The sequence below is a fragment of the Pelophylax lessonae genome, assembly GCF_965119305.1.
Source record: "Pelophylax lessonae genome assembly, chromosome: 4".
Taxonomy (NCBI): domain Eukaryota; kingdom Metazoa; phylum Chordata; class Amphibia; order Anura; family Ranidae; genus Pelophylax; species Pelophylax lessonae.
The window spans coordinates 343,991,176-344,005,749 of NC_138771.1; the positions used below are offsets into that span (position 1 = coordinate 343,991,176).

The window sequence follows — 14,574 nt, forward strand, 5'->3', positions numbered from 1 at the left end:
GTCAACAATTCTGTGTTTTTCCGTCAATATGGGGAGCTATGTGTACATTCATGAGGAAGAAGAATGAACCTAAATGATTTTAGCAAATGGCTGCAATATAACAAAGAGTGAAAAATTTAAGGGGGTCTGAATACTTTCCGTACCCACTGTATATATATATATATATATATATATATATATATATATATATATATATATATATATATATATATAATGTTTGGGTGTTGTGAGTAATTTTCTAGCAAAAAAAATTATGATTTTTACATGGAGGAGAGAAATGCCAGAATTGGCTTGGGTGGCGAGTGGTTAATAGTGAATCTAACAGTTATCATACCAAATGAATAAGATACCTATCTTTGTCTGCATACTGCCAATAAATAACTAGTCATTAAAGCGGAGTTCCACCCAAAATTGGAACTTTGGCTCATCTGCTTCCTCCCCCTCTCCGGTGCCACATTTGGCACCTTTCAGAGGGAAGGGGAGAATGGGTACCTGTTTTTGACACGTACCCTTCCCGACTTCCGGGAAACAGCGCCGTCCCTCAGAAGTTCTTTCCTCCTTCTCCTTCCCTGTCCGCTGAACCAACTAGAATGTGCAGCGAGCTTTGCGCATGCGCAGTACGGAAGCGGCTGTGAAGCCGAAAGGCTTCATTGCTGTTTTCCCTTAGAGCGAAAGCCAGTGGCAGTAAGATCCGAAAAACAACTGGGGTGCTGACATTGCGGGCTCCCTGAACAGGTAAGTGTCTATATATTAAAAGTCAGCAGCTACAGTATTTGTAGCTGCTGACTTTTTATTTTTTTCCCCAGCTGGACTAGCTCTTTAACCACTTGCCGACCACGCCCCGACTATATACGGCGGCGGTCAGCCCCTCCCAGGCAAAGTGACGTACCGGTACGTCACTAGCCTGGGAGCGAATAGGGGGCGAGCGCACGCCGCCGGAGGCGCGCTTCCGCCCCCACTCGTACCCGACGAAGCGATCGTCGGGTAGAGAGGGAGAAAGGCAGGCGGCTAATGTAAACAAAGCCGCCTGTCATTCTCCCCTGTGTAAAAGCACAGATCACTCGGTCCTGCTATGTAGGACCATTGATCTGTGCTGTTACACCACTAGCTCCATCCAATGACAGTTAGAAACACGCCCCTAGGGACACACTTAACCCCTCCCTCTCCAATAAAGTTAACCCCTTCCCTCCTAGTGTCATTTTTACAGTAACAGTGCATATGTATAGCACTAATTACTGTAGTAATGTCACGGTACCCCCAAAAGTGTCAAAAATGTCAGTCAAGGGTCCGATCTGTCCGCCGCAATGTCGCAAAAAAAATTGCAGATCGCCGCCATTACGCGTTAAAAAAAACAACAAAAATGACAAAAATCTTTCCTTTAGTTAGTAAACCCAATAACTTTTGCGCAAACCAATCAAAATACGCTTATTGTGATTTTTTTTTACCAAACATAGGTAGCAGACAACGAATTGGCCAAAAATTTAAAAAAAAATTTGACTTTTACATTTTTTTGGGAGGGAATTTCATATAAAAAAATGTGAAAAATATTGTTATTTTTGGAAAATTGTCGCTCTTTTTTTGTTTATAGCGCATGATCAAAAAATCGCACAGGTGATCAAATACCACCAAAAGAAAGCTCTGTTTGTGGGAAAAAAAGGACGTCAAATTCGTTTGGGTACAGCGTCGCATGACCGCGCAATTGTCCGTTAAAGTCACGCAGTGCCGAATCGCAAAATACCCCCTGGTCAGGAAGGGGGTAAAATCTTCCGGGGCTTAAGTGGTTAATTCCTATAAGTGGATATAGGATGTTGTGATAAGAGGCGTTGTGGGTGATGAGCCTGTCAATGAGAGTGAATGTAGGAGGCGGTCCCCAGTGGCTTGTACAGTTCCCACTCGTGTCCTCCCATCCTCATTTGCAGCCACTGACAGTGTGATCGGACCTGCTCCTTCACTTGATCGGGAGATGGAGACGCTCCAAGGTAATTTCAGCACCACGAACAGCTCCCTCCCTAAGCAGACGCTGTACGCAGGAGGCTTTCTACCTCTGGATGCTGAGGAGTGGACTTTAATTATTCCCATCCTACTCATAGTAATCTGCTTATTCGGACTATTAGGAAACGTGTGTGTGATGGCAGTTCTTCTTTACAATGCTAGGAAATCCAAACCTTCCTTGATCCACTCCCTGATCCTGAATGTGAACATCTCTGACCTGCTCCTCCTGGTATTCTCGGTGCCCTTTAGAGCCGCGGTTTATTCGAAGTCCAGCTTAAACTTGGGTTGGTTGGTTTGTAAGACTGCAGATTGGTTTACACACACCTGTTTGTCTGCCAAAAGTTTCACCATCGCTATAGCCGCAAGAGCCTGCTTAATGTACGCCAGCGATCCTGCCAAGCAAGTCAACATAGGGCATCCCACCATCTTTGCAGTGCTGATGTGTAGCTGGCTGGTAGCTGCGGTGCTGCCCCTGCCCGAATGGTTCTTCACTGATGCCAGTCAAATCCAGAGCTCCTTCATCTGTCTCATGAACATTCCAGCAGAGGCACAAGAGATAATGGCCATCTTTGTAAAACTTTACCCAATCCTTGTCTACTGTATGCCCTTCACTCTTGCCTTCTTTAATTTCTGGAGAGCCTACAAGCAGTGCCAACACAGAGGAACTAAAACGCACAATCTTAGAAACCAGATTCGATCCAGGAGGCTCACCTTAATGTTACTGAGTGTCACTGTCACCTTTTGCATCCTATGGCTCCCAGAGTGGGTTTTCTGGCTCTGGATTTGGCATAGACCAGCCAATGGTCCATCACCACCCCAAGCCTTTGTGACTTTGGCCCAGATCCTCATGTTCTCTATGTCTTGTGTAAACCCTCTGATCTTTCTGGCCATGTCAGAAGATTTTAAAGAAGGCTTCAAGGATGTTTGGAAACGGCTGGCTTCCAAAAAATCTTTAAATGGCAATGATATTCAGGAACAGGGGGCACTGAATTCTGAGGGTATGGCAGAGGTAGGCTCCACTGTTCCAGATCCTGAGCCTTCTGAGCAACCTGCACCTATTAGCCAGATGGAACAGTCAAGCTCCCAGCAACATTTTGGAAGCCAAGACAGCAAGGACAATCCAGTCCTTCCAGATGTGGAGCAGTTTTGGCATGAACGAGAAGCAGATCCAGCTGATCAAAACAATGACCCTATTCCATGGGAGCATCAGGAACATGGAACAGAGGTGCCCAAGTCCAACACAAAACTTTAAGAATATTAACTTAACTGACTGACCAGCTCTGAGTCCATCAGGACTTGTGCATCTCAATGGCATCCTACAGTAATTTACAGTGCCAATTGCTTGTAAATCCATTTAAAGGTATATCAAAAGCTAAACATTCTGTTTCAGATTTGGATAGTTTGAGAAAGGATTAGAGCCTCTGTCGGGTTGTATTGTCTCTCTGTTCTGGTGACCATTGTCATTGGGACAAAAATGTATAATAATTGTAAAATTTCATGGCTTCCAAAGGAACAGCATAATAAATCTTATGATGGGGACACCTGTTCTTGCCACAGCTGTTTTCACATTACTTTAGGGATGTTTCTTGTTTTTGTTGTGTCTTTAGAGAAGCAAGTGAAAAGGAAATCTCCCTAATGGATCAAAAAAAGTAAACCTGATGGGGATTTTAGACATTTCAAATATTTTTATATTGTTACAAAACAAAAAAGCTTTGACTTCTGATACACTTTATCACTGATGTGATAAAGGGAAAAAAGGCATCCTGATTGTGGGGGACACTAAAGTGTATATCTGAAATGTGCAAATTGACAACAAATATCAGCCAGAGCACCAAACTGAGGAGGAAAATAAATAGATCAGGAAGTCTAAGCAATATATTTTCAAACTATAGTTGTTCAATTTTTGTTTCTTTTTTATTTATATTAATTTTAATTCCTTTAAAAGTGAAAGCACTTGCTGGAAACCTACACAATACACCCTGCCTCCCCCCCCCCCCCCTCCCTTCTGCTGTACTCACCTGCCAGGGTTGCTGAGCTTTCAGCAACCCCACAGCCAGTCCAGCAGTCCAGGACTAGAAATTCCTGCTCTTCTCCCTCTACTTCCAGGATGTTACATTTTTAAGGTTTAAAAATATCACTTCCGATTATGAAATATGTATGTGTGTGTGTGTGTGTGAGTATATATATATATATATATATCTGGCGTAAGTAGTCAAAGGGCTTCTAACAGATGAGTGAAGACAGAGTGTGTATGTATGTGTATATATATATATATATATATTATGGTGTGTGTGTGTATGTGTATATATATATATATATATATATATATATATATATATATATATTATTTTATTTATCTCAGGTACTTACATAGCGCTGTCAATTTACGCAGCGCTTTACATATACATTGCACATTCACATCAGTCCCTGCCCTCAAGGAGCTTACAATCTAAGGATATATGCCCATGGAAATTGTTTGGTTGGCTTTGATCCTATTTGAACAAGCAAACAGATCTTTATTCAAACAGTGCCTGCAGATAAAGGTGATATTTGTGCAAATTAAAATAAACGATTTGCCTTTATGGCAATAGATGTAATTGTCTACTTTTAGAAAAAGTAAGTATACTCTTGGAATCAGAAGCTGATAGTGCCTCTTTTGGCATGAAGGACTCTTGTTTTTGTATAACTTTTCACCAGTCTGACATCGACATTTTTGACCAAAATTCTACGATTTGCAAAATGTTTGTACATTAAATGCCGGATTCAAAATCCCCCCCCCCCCCCCCAAATTTCAATAGGCATTATTTTTTCACAGGTACTCCTTGTGGAGAGATCTGGGGGTCTAAAAGACCCCAAACTTCTCCTCTGCACTTAAGCATTCAAAACGCTTGGTTGTTTTGAATGCTGTATTTTTTTTTAATCTGGCGCCAGTACCCAGAAGTGATGTCATGACATCACTTCCGGTTTTTTGCACGGAGACCCCATCAGAGCCGAATGCGGCTTTGATCGGGTCTTCGGTGGCTGTGCAGGCTGGTTGCTTGGGTCTCCCAGTGGGACGGGAGACCCGGGCGAGTCGTGGAAGGCGGCGGGACGTCCCCTCCTGCTCCTTGTAATGACAGCCGAGCGGCTTCTCAGCCGCATCGGTTGTCATTGCCAGACAGCCGACCGTCGGCTATGGACGCCCGTACCGGGGTGATGCCTCTAGCTGCATGCATCACTCCGGCACAAGCACTTTCCGAAATATCGGTAATATCGGCTACCTTGGTGGCCGATTCCGATATATCGGGGAAAGTGCATATTGGCCCTCAATATATTGGATTTGCCGATAATCGGTCGATTCCTAAACTACAGCTTTCTTTCTGAGGGCCTTCGCTGTAATAATTCTAGCATGATGATATTACACCAGTCAATGGGAAAAACAATACCAGGCCCTAGACCTCCGAGGTTAAGGTAGGACAGGTTCCATCTGTATACACCCTAAGGTGGTTTTAATCATTGGCACAGAATCTGTAAAATCAGATTCAATTTCCATAGATCTGAAGTAATGGCAAATGTAGGGATTTGCTTACTTTTTCCACATGGAAAATCTGCATTTTTGTTATTTTCTTTCAGTTGTATGCAATATTTGTTGAAGTATATCATCTTTATCTGTAGGAAATATTTGAATATATCTAATTCTTGCGTGTTTAAATATGTTAAAAAAGTTAACAATTCCAATAGGATGTACTTATTTTTCACATGAGTGTGTGTGTATATCAATAGACACCATAATGTTACAGAATTCTTCTTTCATCTAAATATCAGTAGGAATATTAGTACAAAGGTAATAATAGTATTGCTTTGCAACAATATTGCTACTTTAAAAATAAAACAAGAGTGAGTGTTGCAAAATGATTGTGTCTATTGATATCTTTTTGGGATCATGGACTGATATTCCTCTCCATTGAGAGGCTCAGGTGCGTGGTACACCACATATATTTATGCCAAACCTCTTTTTTTTTTTTTTTTTTCGTTTTGGATAGTGAATGGAAGGAGTCCTAAAACTGGCTCCCTGGTTGAAGCAGGTTTATTATATTATTCAGAAGGTGTGAAATGTGTCAGCATTCTTTATTTTGATATCTGCATTCATTGTGCTTCTGATATCTATAGAAAATCTTTGGTTGAGCAGAAAGCAATGCAGACCTGTTTTTTGGACTTTATTGCATATATTTGTAGCAGGCAAGGTCTGAGATCTGCAAGTGACTCCTGCAAAGATGGATGTATCTTCTTTTTTTTTTTTTTTTTTTTGCAGCGACAGAGGTCTCTTTTTTTAAGTATGTGAATAGAATAGAACCCCTATTAGGTTTTCTTGGCTGTCTATGTCCCTGCTAGGGATAATTCACTCTCTCTGTCCTAAAATTTGGAATTGTCATTGTCACTTAAACAAAAAAAATTATGAGAAATCTAAAATGTTAGAGTTAGTCCACAGAACAAGAGGTGGGGGTAAATCAATTGGACACCTATTCCTATGACAGCTTTGAAAATCTCCCTCATCTTGTTGAGATTTCCTCTGAATTCCTCTTGTGTCCTTTGGACAGGATTTGAAGGAAAATCTCCCAAATAGACCACTGACTGCAGAAAAAAGAAAATATTGACAGGGGTTTAAACCATTTCCTAGTCTAGTCTTTCTCAGTTACAGTTCTCTACTACATTAAGGTCCTGTCAGAGGTGGATAGGGGTTCCTTGAGTAATGAGTTGTGGACTGATCTCCTGCCTATTGGTGACAGTATAGTTATGGCACCAAACCTACTTGGCTAAGCTATTGGTGTGGGACTTTCATCTCATCCTAGGTAAGTAGACTGATACTAATGATGTTTTTAGCTGTCTTCTACCACTAACAACAAATCGAAAGGGCCATCTCTCACTGACCACCAATGTAAGGGGGTTCTTTTATTACTGACCACCAAGGTATGAGGTCCTTTGTTCACTATTCACTCATATTTAGGAAGCACTACAATGCCCGCTGTCTGCCTTTTTTTTCCTGGTCATTAGGTTTATTTCTGAAATTGTTTTATGTATAGAGGGGCATTAAAAAACATATTATAGCCTCAATGTACTGATAACACTTATATACTTTGAGTTGGAGTAGAATTTTAACAGGGCTCCCTAAAACCTGTAAATTGTTTCAAGAAGTCCCTCTTTGGTTAAAAAAAAAATTGTGAAAGTCTGCCCTAGCCTATCCAAAACTAAAAAATGCATACCCTTTAACAGTTGAAATTTTGCAGACCTTTTTAAGTAAGAAGTATACAAGTAATGAAAGTCAGAACAGCATATTTATTTAGGGTTTGTGACTTTGGAAAGTATTGAAGCATGAGAGCCAAACAAGTAGCATCTTTAGAAGGGAGAAGAGTGGGGTTAGCAATGACAGCCTCCATACTTGTTCAGAAGTTTGCCATTATTTTCTCTAAAGCCTCGTACACATGCAACGATTATCGGCCGACCGATCGGCCGTCTTTTGTCCAGTGTTGTTGTGTTGGTTGAAATGTGCTCTAAGACTGCACACAAATTTTCCCGGCCAACAACAACCAACTTCAGAAGTGATGTCATGTGCTGGTTTACTTTCCGTGTGTTTTTTCTTCTCTGAGCATGCCCAGTCTTGCTCAACTGATTTTTGTCTGCCGAAATCTGTATTGACTGACGGAAAATCGGCCGTTCTGTTGACGGCCAACAAAAATTTTATAGCATGCGCACCAGATTTTGTTCGGCCGAAAAGTCGCGGTCGGTTGTCGGAAGCATCATACTAACAAGCCGAAAATCGGCCGATCGGACGTTGGCCGAAAATTCACGGCCAACAATCGTTGCATGTGTACGAGGCATTAGGTAAATCTTGCAGTGTCAGTCAAGATGCAACACAGAAACCAAACTTGAACTTTAAAGTAGAACTAAAGGAAAAACTTTTTAGTTTTGGATAGAGTGGAGATGAATAGCAACACTAATGTATGCCTTCATTAGGGAGATTAATCCGCTCTGGTTGTCCACTTTACCATCATCCTTAAAAGTGAAAGTAAACGAAAAGCTCAAATTTTTGGCTGTCCCAAGAAAAGTAATAGAAGGGGCACAGTTCTGATGATCTGGGGTCCCCAAATGGATTTCTCTAATTTGCAGGGATTTCCTCATTTCCTGTTTTGGATATGGGATAGGAAGTGAAGGTAAATCTCCCCATTGGGACACGGATGGCAAATAAAAAAAACTGGCAGGGGTTATAACCCTCTCTTACTTTATCCAAAATGAAAAAAGTTTTGCCTAAAGTTCCACTTTAAACAAGGGAAATAGACTTTCCGGAAATAGACCTGGCATATAATAAAACCTAATAAAGCAGTTAGTGTACAACTCTCAATAGATTTGTATGTGTGCCCAAATTAGTTGATCAGACCTGTATAAAGTGATGATTGATGCTGTGCTGCATTTGCCCATTATATATTCTGAATAAAGCATATGTGAATTGTATTATGCTCTCTGTTTTTGTACTTTTCTATTTTACGGCAGTTTATATTCCAAAGGGCGATTTTATAAAATAATTCAAACTGTAGGAAGTTATCATGTTTCCATGAAGATTGTGCACAGTAAAATTATTCAGAACAAGCAGTTATACATTCTTATCTTTCACAAGGCTTCCTGTCAATCTTGTCATTACTGGTACACCTGGCATTGATTGGTGAAGACAGGTTATCTTTAGAATTCGTGATTCATTTTGGCAGTTTTTTTTTTTTTTTTGTTTTTGCAGGGGTAAAAGTGGAAGCATAATTAAACATCTCAAAGCATGAAATACAGTATTGCACACGAAGAGAAAAAGTAGAAGAGTAGCCCAGTTTTCACAATTTGTTCCCCTAAGCAAGATACGAAACGTTTCTGATATAATAATACAATGGATATCTCTTCAGATAAACCAGACATGAAAGAAATTCACATTAAAAAAATGCTACCCACCTAGTTTTGCTGATCCAGTGCCTTCCACAATTTCTGAGAAACTGACCCAGGAAAAGAATGCAGATCAGGAAAATCTACAAAACTTGCCCAGGGTCAGAGACTTCAAATATTAAAGCTATCTGCATAACAACTAGGGGTCTCTCATTTTTGAAAGGAAAGGTTAGCAATGCTAACCACATCAACAACAGTAGTAAGAGCAAACTTAAAAAAAAAGTAAAAGTGCAGTCACCTAGGGAATATCCGTAGAAGCTTTTATTGCTCCCTCTACACCCAAATGCCATGCTGCTCTAAACAGGCAATGCTTGAGACCTCAGATAATTTTCAAGATTGCCCCCTTGCCAGCCTTCCTAATGCATTCCTAATGAAAAAACACTATGGTGGGCTGCCTCAGTGGCCAATAGGAATCTGTGGGAAGAAGTGCCACTACAAGGAGGTATCACAACTTTACCAAATCAAACTGGCCAAGCACGTGGGCAGAACTGAGGCACTGAAAGTGTAAGTGCAGGAACCTGTAGTTTAATCCTTTTTATACCTGTTAGCACCTTTGTATGATTTATTTATTTTTTTGTGAAAGTTTCTTTAGGGATTGCGAACAGAGGATATGCTCGTGAGCTGCTCAGGCTGTATGGGAATGAAGTCCTTTGCCCACCGCTGTGAGTGGTGGCTGGGAAGGGAGCTCGCCTATAATCCATGGTAGAGAGTGACTAGGTGTCCCAGGAGCAGCACATCAAGTTAAGATTAGGGATGGGCCCAGGGGAGGGCTGGCAGCCTTAGGCCTGGGGGGCAAATCTAGTCAAGTGGCCCGTTGAACCACCGAATCAGCTCACCATCCATGCCCATCTGGTTTTTATAGCGGGTATTGATGTTGTTATGAAACAAGACCAATATGACCCCGATCTCGTTAAAGAGCCGATGCCGCGGCTCATTGCACATGTGATTGGCTGTGTCCAATCACAGTGGATCATGTGTAAAATGTGGAGAGCCAGATCAGGGGCATCTCCTCGCAGGGGAGACCTGTACAGATAATCAGAGCACAGCATTACAGTGCAGCCTCAGCAATGCCCAGCAAGTGACGCCAATCAGTGCTACCTTTCAGTGCCTGCTCATCAGTGCAGCCCATCATTGCATCAGTGCCACCTATTAGTGCGCCATATTAGTGTCTCCACATCAGTGCCACCTAGAAAAATGTTTTAACCACTTCTGGAGCGGACGATTTTCCCCCTTAATGACCAGGCCATTTTTTGCGATTCGGCACTGCGTTATTTTAATGGACAATTGCGCGGTCGTGCGATGCTGTAACCAAATAAAATTGATATCCTTTTTTTTCCTCACAAATAGAGCTTTCTTTTGGTGGTATATGATCACCTGTGCGATTTTTATTTTTTGTGCTATAAACAAAAAAAAGTGACAATTCTGAAAAAAAACAATATTTTTCACATTCTGCTATATAACATTCACAATAATAATAAAAAAAATTAAAAATCAAACTTTTTTATAATTTTAGGCCAATTTGTATTCTGCTACATATTTTTGGTAAAAAATAAATCCCAATAAGCGTATTTTGATTGGTTTGCGCAAAAGTTATCGTGTCTACAAACTAGGGGAAAGATTTATGTCATGTTTATTCTTTACTAGTATTGGCAATTTGGCAGCGATAAGCGATTTTTTTGCAGGACTGCAACATTGCGGCGGACAGATTGGACACCTAACTGACATTGTAGACACGATAACTTTTGCGCAAACCAATCAAAATACGCTTATTGGGATTTATTTTTTACCAAAAATATGTAGCAGAATACAAATTGGCCTAAAATTATGAAAAAGTTTGATTTTTAATTTTTTTTTAATTATTATTGTGAATGTTATATAGCAAAAAGTGAAAAATGTTTTTTTTTTTTTTTCAGAATTGTCGCTCTTTTGTTTGTTTATAGTGCAAAAAAATAAAAATCGCAGAGGTGATCAAATACCACCAACAGAAAGCTCTGTTTGTGGGGAAAAAGGACATCAATTGTATTTGGGTACAGTGTCGCCCGACCGCGCAATTGTCAGTTAAAATAACGCAGTGCTGAATCGCAAAAAATGGCCTGGTCATTAAGGGGGGGAATCCTTCCGGTCCAGAAGTGGTTTTAAAGGACATACAGCGAGGACCGTACATCCAGTGGAGATCTAAATACTGGGCTCCATACATAAAAGTGAAAAGGAAAAAACAGCACATGTCCCATAGTAATCAGAGTGTCCATTGTAGAAGTCCAGGAGAATGAAGGCCATGTTAGACCAGCAATCCTCTAAAACTCACCAGTAACAAACCACTTACCTTTTCCTATGGAGTGGCTCCCTCACTTGATCAGTGAAATGTCGCTCTTTGCTTCCAAGTAAGTGAGTGAACTTCTACAGCATTTACACCCAGCAAAGGAGCAATTCTATCAGTGGTTTGTCTTGGGATTTGTCATTAGTAGCAGAAACACTCATTTGACATGGGGCTAAAGAGGAGCAGGAAAGTCTGACTGGTTTCTATGGCCAACAAGAGCAGTTCTTTGTGAGCTGGGTACTAAGACTTAGAAACACCACTCAAAGCCAGGAAAACAACTCTCAGTTGCAGACTGCCTAACACAAACTCATCCAAAAGCATGCATATGCAGGATTAGAAAAGCACTGTGCACTCCCGACTAGACAACTTTAAACTTACCCGCCCACACTCGAGACAGCCCGTGTGATGTGAAGAGAATGTGTGGGCGGGCACAGGAAGAGAGGGGCGGGAGGAGGCAGAGCAGATCTGTTCTCTCATTTCTACAGAGGAGGTGGGGGAGGGCTTTGCTCCGTAAGAATGGAACACAAACACTCTGTCCTGTGTGACAGGTACAGCTAACATCCCTGTCACAGGACATATCGCCGGCTCGCAGCTGCAGTGGAAGATAGAGACATTCACTGCTCCTCCACTCTGTAACCCCTGCCAGAGCCGCCCGAGCAGCAGCACTCGGTCAGCTCCGGCACATGCACAGTCCTGAGCTGCCTGTACAGCGGCCCATTTTACAGGGAATCAGAGCGGCCTGGGGGGAAATTGCCACTTTGCCCCCTGGCCCAGCCCGCCCCTGGATGGGCCTAACACCTCCCTGTGTGGTTCACATCAGAACATCTCGAATAGGGAAAAAGTTCTAGTGAACATGCGAACTCTATTAAAGTCAATGGGACACGAACATGAAAAAACAGAATTTTTGTAAAATCTTACCTGTAAAATTCCTTTCTCCGAGTCCTCCGACAGTCGCCGCCACTTCATATTCATCACTAATGGGGTTATTGACCTTTGCTCCGCAGGAGTAGCTAGGCAACAAAATTTATTAATATCAAAGCTTTTAGCATATCCCACCCCTAGGGGGTGGTCCCCTCAGTCAATACCTCCCTGCTTCCTGCATTCCCAACTCAGTTTCAGTAGCATAGCAGTAGAGTACATAAACAAACCCCAAAAGAGGGGCGGGGGCGGCGACTGTCGGAGGACTCAGAGAATTAATTTTACAGATAAGATTTTACAAAAATTCCGTTTACTCTTACGTCCTCCGACAGTCGCCGCCACTTCATATTCATCACTAATGGGGACGTCCCAAAGCATTGTAGACATGAGGGGTGGGAAAAAACGCAGCCGCGCCTAAAGCAACGCAGTACCCACATCAGAGAAAAAGGAACCTTACCAAGTAGGGAAACCAACTGGGCAACAGGAAAAAAACGTGCTCAACAGGAGCCACAACCCAGGAAAACAAGTAACCTAGGGATAAAGACATCCCAACAGCCAAGGACCCAAAACAAGGGACCCTAATGCCCCATACACACGTGCAGATTATCTGCAGACTTTTGTCTGCAGACTTACCAAAACCATATAATATGAGGTCAAACCTAAACACTTTTAATTTGTATGCAATCCGGCAGGCCCTTGCACTACATAGAAAAGGTAAGTCTGCAGACAAAAGTCTGCAGATAATCTGCACGTGTGTATGGGGCATAAGGCACCGCCGCACTAAGAACTTTGCGGCCAAAGGAAGCATCCGCTGATGCCTGAACATCCACCTTGTAGAATTTGGAGAAGGTGTGAATGGACGACCAAGTCGCCGCCTTACACACCTGGGCCACAGAAGCCCGATGACGATAGGCCCAAGACGTACTCAGAGACCTGGTAGAGTGCGCCTTCACAGGGAAAGGAGGAACCTTCCCCTTCAAAGCATAGGCTTGCACAATGGTCTGTCTGATCCATTTGGCGAGGGTCGCAGCCGACGCTGCCATGCCCTTCCGAAGACCCTCTGGAAGGACAAATAGAGAATCAGACTTGCGAAAGGATTTAGTCGATGACAGGTAAACCCTGATTGCCCGAACAACATCCAAGGAATGCAAAGCCACCTCCTTTGGATGCTTAGGTTTCGCGCAAAGCGAAGGCAAGACAATGTCCTCATTGAGGTGAAATTCCGAGATCCTTTTCGGAAGAAAAGAAGGGTTAGGTCGTAAGACCACCTTATCCAAGTGAATCACCAAGTAGGGAGAGCTGCAGGACAAGGCTGCCAGCTCCGACACCCTGCGAGCCGAAGTGATCGCTACCAAAAAGGCAACCTTCTTGGACAACAGAGACAACGAGATCTCCCTGATCTTTTCAAAGGGAGCATGCTGTAACACGGACAGAACAAGGTTCAAATCCCATGGAGGTAAAGGATCCCTCCAAGGAGGGGCCAAGTGTCGCACCCCTTGAACAAAGGTGCTAACCAAGGAATTAGACGCCACAGGGCGTTGAAAGAGAACGGCCAGCGCAGAAATCTGACCCTTAATCGTGGCCAACGCCAAACGCTGGTCCACGCCTGTTTGAAGGAAAGCCAACACTCTCGATACCGAGTATGAGCGAGGGGAATACCCCCTGGACTCACACCAGGCAAAATACGCCTTCCAAGTACGGTAGTAAATCTTCCCCGAAGAGGCCTTTCTGGCCTTAATAAAAGTGGGAATGACCTCAGGGGAGAGACCCCTATCCTTCAAGACCTGGCTTTCAACAGCCAGGCCGTTAAAGCCAGCGACTGTAAAGCAGGATGGAAAATCGGTCCTTGAGACAGGAGGTCCTCTCGAAGAGGCAGACGCCACGGAGCATCGACCGACAGATTCACGAGGTCTGCATACCAAGACCGGCGAGGCCAGTCCGGCGCCACCAGAATCACCGTGTGCGGTTCCAAGGCTAACCTGCGAAGGAACCTGGACAACAGTTGAATCGGTGGAAAGGCATACATCAGACGATACTGACGCCAGGGTGTCACTAACGCGTCTGAGGCGTCTGCCCGAGGATTGCGCGTCCTTGCTACGAACCTTTCCACCTTGTTGTTTAGACGAGAAGCGAACAGGTCCACATCTGGGGACCCCCACTTCGCGCACAGCATCTGAAAGACATCCGGGTGAAGGGACCATTCTCCCTGGTCCAGGGTCTGGCGACTCAGATAATCCGCCTGCTAGTTCTCCACCCCCGGAATGTGAACTGCCGTTATCGCTGGGACGTGCGTCTCGGCCAAAGACAGAATGTCGGCTACTTCCCGAGCCGCTCGGGCACTCCTGGTGCCCCCTTGGTGGTTGATGTAGGCCACCGCTGTGGCATTGTCC

General features: G+C 43.2%; 1 protein-coding gene across 1 annotated transcript; it reads left to right on the top strand.

Annotated features, from left to right (window-relative positions):
* The first annotated feature begins 1,912 nt into the window (after nt 1–1,912).
* Nucleotides 1,913–3,417, top strand: GPR151 (G protein-coupled receptor 151). The gene has a single exon (XM_082256214.1). It carries the CDS (start codon nt 1,964–1,966, stop codon nt 3,242–3,244), a length of 1,281 nt encoding a protein of 426 aa, XP_082112340.1. The 5' UTR covers nt 1,913–1,963; the 3' UTR covers nt 3,245–3,417.
* Nucleotides 3,418–14,574: the final 11,157 nt, after the last annotated feature.

What these genes read in the sequence shown, in the direction of transcription:
- GPR151 (XM_082256214.1), top strand. Translation starts at nt 1,964, where the DNA reads ATGGAGACGCTCCAAGGTAATTTCAGCACCACGAACAGCTCCCTCCCT.